The sequence below is a fragment of the Nyctereutes procyonoides genome, unplaced genomic scaffold (assembly GCF_905146905.1).
Source record: "Nyctereutes procyonoides isolate TBG_1078 unplaced genomic scaffold, NYPRO_anot_genome, whole genome shotgun sequence".
Taxonomy (NCBI): domain Eukaryota; kingdom Metazoa; phylum Chordata; class Mammalia; order Carnivora; family Canidae; genus Nyctereutes; species Nyctereutes procyonoides.
This window is the reverse complement of record NW_026575135.1, coordinates 69,023,153-69,036,793: the sequence shown is the minus strand read 5'-3', so window position 1 is coordinate 69,036,793 and position 13,641 is coordinate 69,023,153. Positions and strand designations below refer to the sequence as shown.

General features: G+C 40.4%; 1 protein-coding gene across 1 annotated transcript in view; it reads left to right on the top strand.

Annotated features, from left to right (window-relative positions):
- KCNN2 (potassium calcium-activated channel subfamily N member 2) overlaps positions 1-13,312 on the top strand; it is a 142,184-nt gene extending 128,872 nt beyond the window's left edge. The window contains exons 6-8 of the mRNA XM_055302822.1: positions 3,231-3,358; positions 9,575-9,644; positions 12,718-13,312. Of these exons, the coding sequence (XP_055158797.1) occupies positions 3,231-3,358; positions 9,575-9,644; positions 12,718-13,005 (486 nt within the window). The 3' untranslated portion in view covers positions 13,006-13,312. The remainder of the gene's footprint in view (positions 1-3,230; positions 3,359-9,574; positions 9,645-12,717) is intronic.
- The last annotated feature ends 329 nt before the right edge of the window (positions 13,313-13,641 follow it).

Here is a 13,641-nt window from a genome sequence, read left to right as displayed (position 1 = left end):
TAAATGGCTATTAGGGAAGACTTAGATCCTGGGTCTCTTTTGTAACCTGTCTACCCTTTTTATTAAAAGGGTCCTTTGGTTGATAAATATGTATCTGTGGTTCGTGATTAGAAGTTTTTTGGATACAAAGTATATACTATGGTGTCAAATATTTAGTACCAGTTATGCCCAAAGCATGGAGCTAGAGAGACACAAAGATTAGTGACAAGGCCCCTGCCCTCTGAGAGTTTGTAAATGCCCCCAAAGGGCAAGAGGGAGCTTTCGGGTTATTTTGTGAGATGACTGGATAGCAGGGTTCTTAACTTCATAAACGAAAGAAACCTGCCCTCTAAATCAACTTCCCTTTCATCTGAATGATGTAGACTCACTTCTTTTCTCCAGTTGGCTATCTTGCCCTGTAACAATTCCCCATTGTTCAAACTTATAGAACACAGAGATACTTCCTACCCTGTTTTCTCACTGTTCCCTTTCCCTTTTGGCCCTAAGAGGGACTGGATAAACCTAGTTATCTTGGACACATGTGTGATCACTAGGCAGAGAGTACGTGTTTCTACTCTTGGATGTTTGTTGTGTAGCCTCCATATTGAAAAGTACCAGTTAAGTGGGATGCCTTCAGAGTTTTATTCTTGTGTTTCAAACCTATTAGGGAGTTAGAAAGGGGAATGTTTCAACATAAATGCATCTGTCTCACAGTTTTTAAAAGCAGCTGTAGGGATTTCATTTTCAAATGAGGAATCATTTTCATTTTTAGCCTGTCAACTGCAATGAGCATTTTGTGCATACCAATCCTGCCACAAAGACTTTGGAGGTGTTACCCACCCCAGTGATCTCAGAAATAGAGGTTCCCTACTCCACTTCGGCCGTTTCCCCACCATCTCAAAGAGAAAAAAAAATCACTTAAAATACATTGAGGACAAGCAGCAAATCGCCTTTTTAAAGATTTAAGAACTTGAGTAATTTGGCATTTGCTGTTTATGGGTGGGAATCCACAGCAAAAATCAGTTGTTATGTTCTCTTGCAAACATTAGTATGTTCAACTGCTGTGTTACTGTCCCATCTGTTTTTCCCAAGTTTTCTAGCTTCCTCCTCTGTGTCTTGAGCTGATAAAATCAAGGAGGAGGCATCCACCAGGGCCCCTTACTATCTTCCGGGCAGCCAAAGCTGTTCAGACAGCTGAGACTTCCCTTCACTGGCCCTTCTGTCACTTAGTGGGGAAGGGTCTATTCCAATCCGAGTCAGTGTTGGCCAGTAATTTCCAGCCCCTCTCCCTTTAAAATCAAGGTCCACAACCCTTGGTCACTTACATAGCATCCTAACCTCTGAAAAGGACATAAAGAGCAGATGGAAGAGCCTTCCCAAAGGTGACTCCTACCCCTGTAAAGAAGAGAAATCTGTTTCTCTAAGAATGAAGAGCCAAGAATTTCACTGGAATACCTTTTAATTTCACTGCAGATGGTGGTGATGTTTCCTGGATGCACTGCTGGTGCTCAGCACCTAAGGTTTTCAGCCATATTTCTGCTGGTTTCAGAATGAATGTTCTCTCTGCAGAGTCTGTTGAATATCCAGAGGAAATGCATCATAAAGCAAAGCCACTGCTAAAAGCAGTTTTAAGAAACGAGTCATCTTCTTAAAGCAGGTTCTAGCAATACAGTTTCACACGAAGAAACCTTTATAGCAGCACAAACAGGATTCACCATCAGCCACCAGACCTGATGTTTTCTGTGCTAAAAGTGAAAAAAATACACTTCCTTGGGACCTGAGTTGTAATTCTAAGACTCTTCCTTATTGAAAACTAAGGCCTGAAAAGGACTTCAGAAATAATTCTCTACTCTTCTTATGTTGGGAAGAGAAAACTGAAGTCCTACAAGGTTTAGCTAGTCTCCTTGGCCCAAGTTGGTTAGTCCAAAGTCAAGAACTTAGAACCATTTTTCAAGTCCAGTTCACTGCTCTGTCTTCCCCACCACTTTGCCTTTCTTACAAAGTCATCTTCCTCTACCCAGCCCCCACAGAAACATCCTTCATCCATCACTCAGAAGAATTCAATGGATCAACTTTTTTGTTCTTGTTATTAGTTTCAGAGGTAGAGATTAGTGATTCATCAATGCATATAATATCCAGTGCTCATCCCATCAAGTGCCCTCCTTAACGCCCATCACCCAGTTACCTCATCCCTACCCACCTCCCCTCTAGCAACCCTCAGTTCATTTCCTTTTTTTTTTTTTTCTTCAGTTCATTTCCTAGAGTTAAGAGTCTCATGTTTTGCCTCATGGGTCAACTTTTTAGAGCAAGTTATTAATAATAAGCCTAAGTGAAACTTCTGAGTCATCAGACCCTGTACTGTGAGCAGGGAAGAGGCTGAACATGACCCTGGCTGGGCCTTTCTCAGGTTTCAGGAATTGTTGAGGATGCTAATCAAGAAAGCAAATGCTTGAATATTACCAGGAAGTATTCACACCTTCCAACAGCAGCAATAGGTCTTGGCAGCATTACTAAAACACTTCGATCTTTCAGGTTTGTCTGATCCATTTGCAATGCAGTGTACCTAAATCAACCAACAAAATCAGGACAACATAGACTCTCTGTCAGTTAGCTCATTAAAAGTGTGTTAACAGGCAAACAGTTTGCTAAGTCACCCCAGGAGGGCAGAAGAATAATCGGTCTGCTTGGACATTCAGCGGTGGAAACATACCCTTCCTGTAGTTTGCAGCCAAAAATGCCAAACAAGCTTGCAAAAGACAAGATTCACCTTGGCCTTCTGGCACTTTGCCTTCCTCCAGGGAAATGAAGAACATGGTGATAACAATTGCACTACGGGGTGGGGAAATCAACACCTCTTTTTTTTTCCTGTAGCTTTGCCAGACAGGTGACAAGCACCTCTTGACTTAAGAGAGAGAGAGAGAGAGGGAGGGAGGGAGAGAAGAAGGAAGGAAGGGAGGGAGGGAAGGAGGGAAGGAGGAACTGGTTGAATAAAAAGGTTCCCAAGGGGTAGAGGTTGTCCCAGAAAGAGATCAGTACCTCTCTAATATTCCATTTTAAATGTGGTTTCCAGATAGAAACAGGTACTTTTTAACAGGCACAGATTCAAGACAAATACATATATTTGAGAAACAGTTACTAAACAGAGCTAAACATGATCATTCAGTTGACAAATATGACCCCCAGCCACGTTGCAAAGGACTCTGCTCTGGAATTTATCAACTGCTTTGTTCGTTTGTTTGTTTTCTTAACAGGTGAAAAACGCAGCTGCCAATGTACTCAGGGAAACATGGCTAATTTACAAAAATACCAAGCTTGTAAAAAAGATAGATCATGCAAAAGTAAGAAAACATCAACGAAAATTCTTGCAAGCTATTCATCAGTAAGTACCATTTCTCATTCATTGTCATCCTGCTTGTGTAGTTCTGGGTCTGAATTCTCACACTCAGTCATTCTTCTCTCGTGAGACAGGGAAAAAGAAAAACATTGTCATGTCTGTGCCCAGAAGACATTATTTGGCAATTTAGTAATTCCATAAATGAAAGCCTGAGAAAACTGTCCATTCTTTTGAGGACTAAAAAGCATTCGTTATTGGGAGAATAGTCATTAATATATTAATTAAAATGTCTCCTCAGTTTCTCTCTTTAGAAACAATATTTTCCATTGCAATTGTATTTCTTAATGTAGCTTAGTTATTCGTCTAGTTTGCTCTAAGATGTTTAGTTCGTATCTACTGCAAAATCTTGAAAAACATTTAATATTTTATGACATATCTGGATTTTTTAACAAGATGTTTATATGAAGGTAGTATAGGCACTTGATTTAATAGTTGTATTTTTTAATTAGTCTTTACTCAGGACTTGGGGGAATTTCTATATGCTATGTGTTCATTATAGATTATATAGTGCCTTTAGGCCTTCCACTCTTGTATCATTATTCTGACTTCATCCAGACCACCGTGATTCCACTTAAGTTTTTCATGCCATTTTGTTGTTCTGCTGTATATAACTATCATAGACTTTTAAAGGACAAGTGCCTATGTAGTGAGTTTCAATAATGACTTGAAAGCACCAGCTCTTTCTCCCCCAGGCTGGCAGCGTCCTTACCGTAAGTACCTTCCTGTGGGCATCAATCTTGAGGCTGTGCAGCCTTGGTCCTAGCTCAATGCCATTTCTGTGTGGGGAAGAGCAGATCTGTCACATTCGTGGGTCAGAAAAAGTAGCTTTCCTCATTCAGCCTACCAGGGAAATTACAGAAAGATGGGTAAACACGAGGCATCCTCATTAGACAGCAAGATGTGCCTTTCTCAAGCTGCCTAGCATGGCAGACCAGAAAGCTCTGAAGCTGGAGTTTTTATTGCAATATCCTCAGGTGGTACAGACTTAATATACCACACTTAGAGTCCATGGGAGGTCACTAAGCTTTCAAATGTCTACCCTGTCACCTCTCCCTCCAACTGTGCGTTTTTATATAGCTATCACCGAACATGTGGACAATGTCTAGAAATTGCTACCTTCCTTAATGAGAATAAAATCAGGGCACCCTGAGGTCTAAAACAGAGGGAGATTCTGCACGTCCAGTAGAGTAGCTGGCCCTCATGGCTACTCAGAGCTCTTCAGTCATGTTTTTGCTGCCACCAGCACCAAAGTGACATCATCTCTCTCTTATCTCTGGGACTTCACACTGGAGCCCCAACTCTTTTTTATCCCATTGTAAGGAAAGGCTAGAATTTTAAGATAATACTCTGTCAAAGTCTGGGAAACACAGGGGAATCCTGGCTCAGATCTGACTCCCGAGAGGAAACTGCTTTCTGGAGATCAAGGCTGCCCTTACAACCAAATGCCACCCCTTAGGAGCCTCCATATCTTGATTCCTTAAAGTTTAGATCTTAGAGAGCGAGTCCCCTGAGAGATGCTGAGCCTTCACCTCTGAGGATAGTCTTCTCCTCAGGGGTCCCCAAGTACACCTCTCCTGGTAGAGTGGTCATTCCTACACGACCACCTCACCCAGCCGTACCACATAGAAACCCAACACTCATATACGAGATACCTGTGGCATACTGTGGAAACATCATTCTTTGTACTTTTACTGTTTCAATACTAACCTATATTGTTCAAGTATATTAAAAAAGAAAACTTACCCCTGTGGGGGTGGGTAGGTGTGGTCCATTCCTGGGTCCAGCAGCCACACATCCCATTTTCTCCGGGATCACATTTATAACCCCTCTGTCAGTTCCATGTACCTATTACTTAGAAAATGAAACGGGACTGGCCTTTGGTGCCATTGACAAATTTCTATATAACGGAACTATTGGAAAAACTGCTTTGATGGTTTCTGTAATAATTTTGTAGCCGCATGTGAATGGTGGGTATTTATATACTTAATGTATCTTGTCACAAAGTGCATTTATGCTCCAGTCTCGGGTGGCGGGGGGTGGGGGGCGGCCTATGGGTGTTCACTGTAAATTTTTTTCAACTTTGCTATAGGTTTGGAAATTTTTTATAATGTGTTAGAAAAAAATACTGGATGAAGCAAAGTTGGAAGTTAGATTGCTAGAAGGTGCACTGACCCAATCTTAAGGGTTTCGGTTCCATGGGTCTTCCAGCAAACTGCTGCGGGGTGGAGTAACAGAGGAAACCATTCATGATTCTTCTGCTTCTTGCAGACATTTCTCATTCTGTTTCTTCAGTAGCAACATGTACTTCTGAGGTATAGAAGCTTTGAGCAACGCAAACGTTCTGAATTGTTTTATAATTTACTCTTGGGGTTATCAGATTTCCTTTGAGGTGGGAGGGTACTTATACTTTGTAAAAAAAAAAAAAGTATAGCTGAGAATTTATAAGGGCTGGGTTTGGCTAGATTATTCTAATCATGCCTAAACTCTCATTTTAAGTTAGTGAGTGAAGTCATGCAGGAAAGCACACAGGGCTCGATTCTTCAGGGCAAGGTTCCCATTGCCCACTATTTAGTCACAGATTGACAAATTCATTTGCTAGGGCTCTGCTGGCCTCACCCATCCTCTGATGTGTCCTGAGAGCTTTTCTGGAGCTCTGTCAGGACTCCCCTCTTCCTAGCATCTCTCCATGACACATGGCCTCCCCTAGGGTCCGCTAGACATGCCTGCTCCTCCAGGCCCCGTCCTCTTCGGTACGGATCTTTTGGGATCATCACTTATAGTGCCATGAAGCATTCTGTTTCTCTAGACCTTTGAGCACTTTTTCTGGTATCAGCTTTACCTTTTTAAAGTTTATCGTTCTTCCATTTCAACTACAGGACCCAGCAATCAACAGGAACTTGTCTCCAAGCTGAGAAATTCAGTAAAAGGGAATTTCTCTAATGCTGAGCCTTTGGATTACCCACTTTCCAGAACGCCAGACTTCTAAACGGCCCCAAATCAGAAGAGATGTACCCCCTCCCCAAAACACCGACAACATTATGATCCTGTTGTTGGGAGTATTGCCCTTTTAACCCTAAGACATTCACATGAGGCCCAAATGGGTCCTGTCTTTTCCTTAGACACCGTGTATCAAAGAGGCCATAATGACCCGAGAGACGTTCCACCTTCTGAACCCTAGTTCTGGAGAAAGTGCTGTGTTTCAGGTGGGACAGTCTCACAGCTGAGAAGGATGGTGATCTAACTGAACGGTTTTTTTCTTTGATCACTGTTCCAAAATCCTGCAGAACCTTAACAGGATCTTTCAGCCAATGAATCGAGCCCCCTGTGCACTACTGAACGCCACACTGTGTTATTTTGTTCTGGAATATTTTACAGTTTCTTTTCTTTTGTTTTGTCTTTTTATTTCAACAAAATGAAAATAGAGCTCGGAAGTAAGTTGTGTGAGCCACTCCCCTCAACATTTGCAGAATTTTCTACCGGCTGCATGCACCCAAGCGGATCCTTTATTTGTGAATTCTAGTAGTCTGATTGCTGCTATGGAAATGTGATCCAAAATCATGATATTTTCCTGTGATAAGTGAAGTTCACAAGGAAGAAGTCAACATATGTTCCTTATTCTTCTTATCTGGGGCGGGGGGGGGGGCAGGGAGTAAAATACACACCTGCAGGTTACCTTTTATTCTGGCAGCTACAGCTTTAAGCAGGCTTTTTCTGCCAGTTCCAGGGCACAGGCAGTCTCAGGAGCAGTGAGGCAAGATGCCTTGAGTTCAGGGAGCTCAAGGGATTCCAATCAAATAGGGCTGCTCCATGGCAGCTTTCCAGACAAGTTGCAAAGAAAATGGGCAAAATTCTACTGTCAGAAACACAATATTGGAATTAAGGAGAAGCAAAGGAGGCTTCATGGTTTGAAATACAGAGTCTCCACTTCAGCTAAGGGACCAGCCCTGGAGACTGGCCAGGCTCAGGACTTTGTCTGCGCTCACCAGTAGCTGGAGGCTTCTGACTCGTTCCCCAAACCTGAACTACTCACATGCCTACCGTTCTATTACTTAAATTTGAAAACAAAGCCTGATGCAAATCCCTATCACAAAAAGTACCATTCCCAGCCAGGAGAGGCAAAGGTGGCATCAGCCGACAATTGAAACACTGGAGTTGAATTCTAGACACGGACTGTTGCCGCAGAAAGCTCTCAGCTGCAAGCCTGCTCTCTCTTTTTTTCAAAAAGGAGAGACTCGCAGGTGTTGAGAGATAAAAACAGGATAGGCCCAGCCTGCGACATTTTTCTCGTAATAATCAAGAATTGGAAGAGAATTCAGGAGAATAACTGTCTCTCCATCTGGTTCAGTACTCAAGGTTTTCTTTTTTTTTGAGTGTCACTGAGCCCTCTCGAGCACCTCTGCTGGGATAAATCCAGCACTTCAGAAACACTGTCCTAACCTAACCCACTTCCTTTCCTACATTAAGAAACCGAAGGTCAAGTTAGGGCCAGGGAGAATGGATCCCTGTCCCGCGCCTTTGTTCTCTTTAGTACATTTCTGTAGAATGACCTCCACACATGTTTCAAGGTTTCTTTTTTTTTTTTTTTTTTTTTTTTTTTTATGGCAGGGGGAAGGTCAGGGACTTGTTTTTAAAAGGCTTACATCAAGAACGGTAATCCTTGTTAAGTACTTAGAGAAACCTATCTCAACGACGTGTTAGACTTAAATTCATATTTGTAAATTCCTATTACACTTAAACACATTCCATCTCTAGACTAGCACACAAAGGAGCCAATTAACAGTTCCAGGCATCCTAATAGAGAAACACAGACTTCACAACCACAAGTTATAACCCTAAGCTGTTTCAGATGGTTAAATATCGTGTTATAGGCAGGTGTCAATTAAACCCATACTGGCAGAAGGAACTCTATCTTCACTGTCAAGCAGATTTGGTGACATATTGGATATCATAGTTTCAAAACAAAAATCACTGCACATCATGAACATTTGTTGCAAAAATCTCCCTGGCAGTAAAATCTTGCCCTGTGAATTTTTTTTATCCTTTTTTTTTTTTTTTTTTTGCAATTACCTCTCATTTTAAATTGGGAAATTGAGATTATTCTTTCCAACATCAACACCATACTTTGCAAACAATGTGTCATCAAGGTAAATAAGGTGAGCGTGGCTTTTTTTTTTTTTTTTTTTTTTTTTAATAAGTAGCTGAGAGAGTCTTGTTCCTCTCCTGGAGCATGGCTTGGAATTGTTGGCTTAAAGAACAATAAAACACGTTTCTCTTGTTGGAAACATCTTAATTTCTTGGTACAGAGTAAGCAATGAATAGATATTTTTTTGAAATATTACAGTAGATAAGGAATAGTAAGAATTTTCATTCAGAAAGATTTTTTTTTTAAAGTGGTCTTTTTGACTGTCAGATACACGCAATGATATTTCAAAGTATCTAAAAGTAACTTTACAAGTAGCAGTCCCATCTGTCAGACATTTTAATTGTCCGCTGACTTTTATCTACAATAAAAAAATTAAGGGAAATTCTCCCCAGGAAATGGTCTGGCTCCCCTTCAAATTCATGGCTGCTTAAGATAAAAGTCAAGCGCAATAGAATGAAGAATAAGGGAATTATGTGTTCTGAGTTATTGTGCTGCTGGTTGAATAAAAGCTTTATTGTTGCTAATAAGAATCTCACTTATCACTGTGTTTCATCAGGTTCAAATACCTAACCCAATCCATCTCCAACTGAACAGGGCTATGCCCCGTATCCAGTCATGTAGGCATAGGAAGGTGCTCACTGCCCGAACATTGATGAAATTCCCGTCGCTTTGCCTATTTCTTCCTATGTCTATTTGAAACGATACTGGGATTTTAAGGAATGTTTTGGCTTTTCTCATATGGTTAAATCCTTATGAGCCTTTCTCCGTTCAACTTTTAACTCCCTGGGAAATAGTTGTCCTAAGGACACCTCATCTCTTACTCTCTCTCTCTCTCTCTCTCTCTCTCTCTCTCTCTATCTCTCCTTTCCTTTTTGCGGTGTTGGGGAAGCATGCTTCTCATTGTACCAGATACATAACCAGTTTGGACTTGACCCCAAGTATTCAAGGCATTATCCATGCAGTTCTTTGCTCTTGTCGATTTTCTGCATGCTCTTTGGAAGGCATATGATTGCAGTGGAAAGGAAGGAGCCCTTGTGACTTCAGATTCTGTCTTTTAGATTAAGAAGTGTAAAGATGGAGCAGAGGAAGCTGAATGACCAAGCCAATACCTTGGTGGACCTGGCAAAGGTAAGTTTGGAGGTCTCAAGCCCTCGTGATGAGGCCTGCTGGAATGAAGCACTACACCCTAACTGATCATGCTTCAGGAGGAAGACACCCCAGATTTGTTTAATGCATCAAGCCAACTAACCACCCTCAAAATGATCACCCAACTTAGAATTTTTCTAAGCCTTTTCCTTCATATGCTCTTTACCTACATAAATTATTCAATTACCTACATACCTACATAAGTTATTCAACCCCCATTCTAAAAAAACTTCCTATTTACAGGGACTTGAAAATACTGTAAGAAACCTAAGTGGAACATGAAGCAATACTGCTTGGTTTCATATTTGTCATTCAGTCTCATCCCTCTAAGGGCATAACTACACCCTACACGGGTTTGACCGTGATGTTCAGGGCTACCTAGGACTCATCAATAAAACTATTTTTCATTTGCTTTAAGCCCACTCAAAAGCCTGTGGCGTTGAAATTTTTTTTTAAATGTAAGAAATTACATCATAACATGAAAGTCATCATTCCCCCCCCAAAAAAAATGGAATCAGCTTTTATAATTTATGATTCTTTTTGAATAAGCTTTATGATCCTTATTTGAAAAATCATACTACTTTTTTTTAAAAAAGTACATTGATAGTCTCCTGAGTCTTCTGTCACACAAGATTTATCTGGTTGATTTTCGGTTGTTCCTTTCAAATCAACTCCACTTTAAAAATGTGAATATTAGCCAACAATGACAACCTTCCATTTTCCTGGGCTAATTCCATGGGAGGCATTACAATAGCATGTGTGGAGTTCTTACCCTTTTAACACAAATGCTTTTATAGAGGCAACAGCTCTCTCTAGGGGTGCCTGGGTGGCTCAATCAGTTAAGCATCCAAATCTTGACTCTGATTCAGGTCATCATCTTAGGTTCATGAGATGAGCCCTACATTGGGCTCCAGCTTAGCAGGGAGTCTTCTGGAGATTCTCTCTCCCTCTGGCTCCTCTACCCCTCCCTACATGCACTCTCTCTCTCAAAATAAATAAATAGATCTTTAAAAATAATAATAATAAAAGGGGGCAACTCTAGTTGGACCTGTACATCTTATTTGTTCAACAAACCAGCTGTGCCCTTTATAAAGCCTCCAGTATCATCTATGAAGATTATACCTATTTGTCCTAGCCTCATGAAATAACACAACTAAATTATATTTATGTTAATGTATGTCAATAACACATACAAGTATATAAAAGTTGAATATTTGAGGTCTTAGAAGATAAACAAAGAATTCAGTGACTTACCGTTGGCATTTAAGGTGGGCAACACACATAAATGAGACTTGAATATGTTCTCAATTAATATTTACACACATGGACACATCTTGAACAAAGATGTCACAGACTCCTGGAAATAATATAACATTTTACTATGTATAATATATAATTATGTATAATATATAATTAATATAATATTATAAATCTATACTATATAATGTCACTTCAGGAGTCTGTCTACAAAGCAAAATGCTCATAGATATATGCTGTGCTATTTCTTTCAAATTATTTTAGTTGCATGCTGCTTATTATGGCTGCAGGGCTGTCATGCCATAAGGGTTCAGTATTTTCTGAATGAATGGATGTGGCTCACATAATCTCAAGAGTATGTAGTAAAAAATAATGTGAATGTGTTCTGTGTCCCTGACCAAGCTCAAACTAGGTGTCTGTGTCCTGAATAGTAAACTCTTTTAGTGAATCAGTTCACTTATAATCATTCAGAGGTTATTAAGTAGATAAGAGTACATTTTATAGAGGGATGGACAGTTTCAACCAAGGGTTTGAAACTTAGGAAGAGCAGTAGTGGACTACGATTCATATCTCAGTCCTTCCCTTCCTGGCCTTTCTGTGCCGTCCAGAAACATAATTGAGTGACCAAGTTAGGAATAGCTTTTCTTTTTTTTTTTTTCTTTAAAGATTTTATTTATTTATTCATGAGAGACACAGAGAGGGAGAGAGAGGCAGAGACACAGGCAGAGGGAGAATCGTGCTCCAGGCAGGGAGCCCGATGCGAGACTCCATCCTGGTACTCCAGGATCACACCCTGGGCTGAAGGCAAGTGCTAAACCACTGAGCCACTCAGGGATCCCCATGAATAGCCTTTCATCAAGACAATCAATTCAAGATTCGCTGGAGACCAAGAACATGTTTCTCTTTTAGACCACTCAGCTCTGATAAACCTGTAGCCAACAGTGTAGACTGGTAACTTAATCTCCCTCAATTTTTTACCTATAAAAAATGCTATGTGGCCCAATGTAGAGTCTATAATTTGAAACCGAGGACCACAAAAGATCTTTCAGAATTTTTTCTTGCTTTAAGTTACTAAATTACTTGACCAAATTAATTTGTCCTAAATGTCCTTCATGTTACAACTTCTGAATTTGCTGCTACATCCTAGTACCCTCTGTACAGTTGCATATTGTTCTTTAAATCTGCTTGATGTTAAAAATTAGCCTTGCCCCAATAAATATTATATGTTGCAAAATGAATTTGACATTGCTAACTTTTGTAACTGCCGTTAAGAGATTTATATAAATATTAAATCACAACTTTGTCTCTACGCTACCAAAAATCACTGGGCATACCACCAGCAGTACCTATATGACATTTTCTACAACTGCCTTAGATTAAGGCCTAAAATCATTTTCAGGCCTTAATTTCATTTTTAAAAGAATTTTAAAAGAAAAAAAATTTCATTCATTTTCCAAAGAGTGAGGGAAGAAACAGGAGAGAGAGAATCATAAGCAGGTTCCACACCCAGCATGGAGACCAACACCGGACTCAATCTCATGATCCTGAGATCACCACCTGAGTCAAAACCAAGAGTCAGACATTTAGCCAACTGAGGCACCCAGAGATTTTACATTTCTAAATCTTGGCATTGAACAGATATACTGAATCTGCTTTGCAAAGTAAAGTGTTCCGTTAGCTGATGCCACCAAAAGGAAACCGGTCCTCAGGCTGTGAGAATTGACCATTTGCTTCCAGGGCAAGTGTCCTGAAACCTTTGTTTTTGGTTTCTCTATTCATCTCCCATCCTGTTTTGCAGACCCAGAACATCATGTATGACATGATTTCTGACCTAAACGAACGGAGTGAAGACTTTGAGAAGAGGATTGTTACCGTGGAAACAAAACTAGAGACTTTGATTGGCAGCATCCACGCCCTCCCTGGGCTAATCAGCCAGACCATCAGGCAACAGCAGAGAGATTTCATTGAGGCTCAGATGGAGAACTATGACAAGCATGTCACCTACAATGCCGAGCGGTCCCGGTCCTCGTCCAGGAGACGGCGGTCCTCCTCCACAGCGCCACCAACTTCATCAGAGAGTAGCTAGAAGAGAATCAGTTAACCACAAAATAAGACTTTTTGCCATCATATGGTCAATATTTTAGCTTTTATTGTAAAGCCCCTATGGTTCTAATCAGCGTTATCCGGGTTCTGATGTCAGAATCCTGGGAACCTGACACTAAGTTTTAGGCCAAAATGAGTGAAAACTCTTTTTCTTTTCCTTTCAGATGCACAAGGAATGCACCTATTATTGCTATATAGATTGTTCCTCCTGTAATTTCACTAACTTTTTATTCATGCACTTCAAACAAACTTTACTACTACATTATATGATATATAATAAAAAAAGTTAATTTCTGCACATACTTGTTTGGTCACTTGACATTTCTAAAGGTTCACTTCTTGCCTTGTTTTCAAGCTAAAATGACTGGTTATCTGACACATGTTGATAACTTTCATCACCCTGTCTAGCCAGTTGGAAGAAGGCTTTTAATCGCTCTGTACTCTATTCACAAAGATTTTCCCCCATCATGAAACGTTATTGTCACATTCATTTGATGCGGCCAGCTTACTATTCTTTTTGAGGTCATGATGTCTAGTTTCTAATTCCCTTTGTTTCCAAATTATGTGGAGGGTGGAGCTGGGGTATATATATAGACCAGGGATGCACAGATGCTTTCAA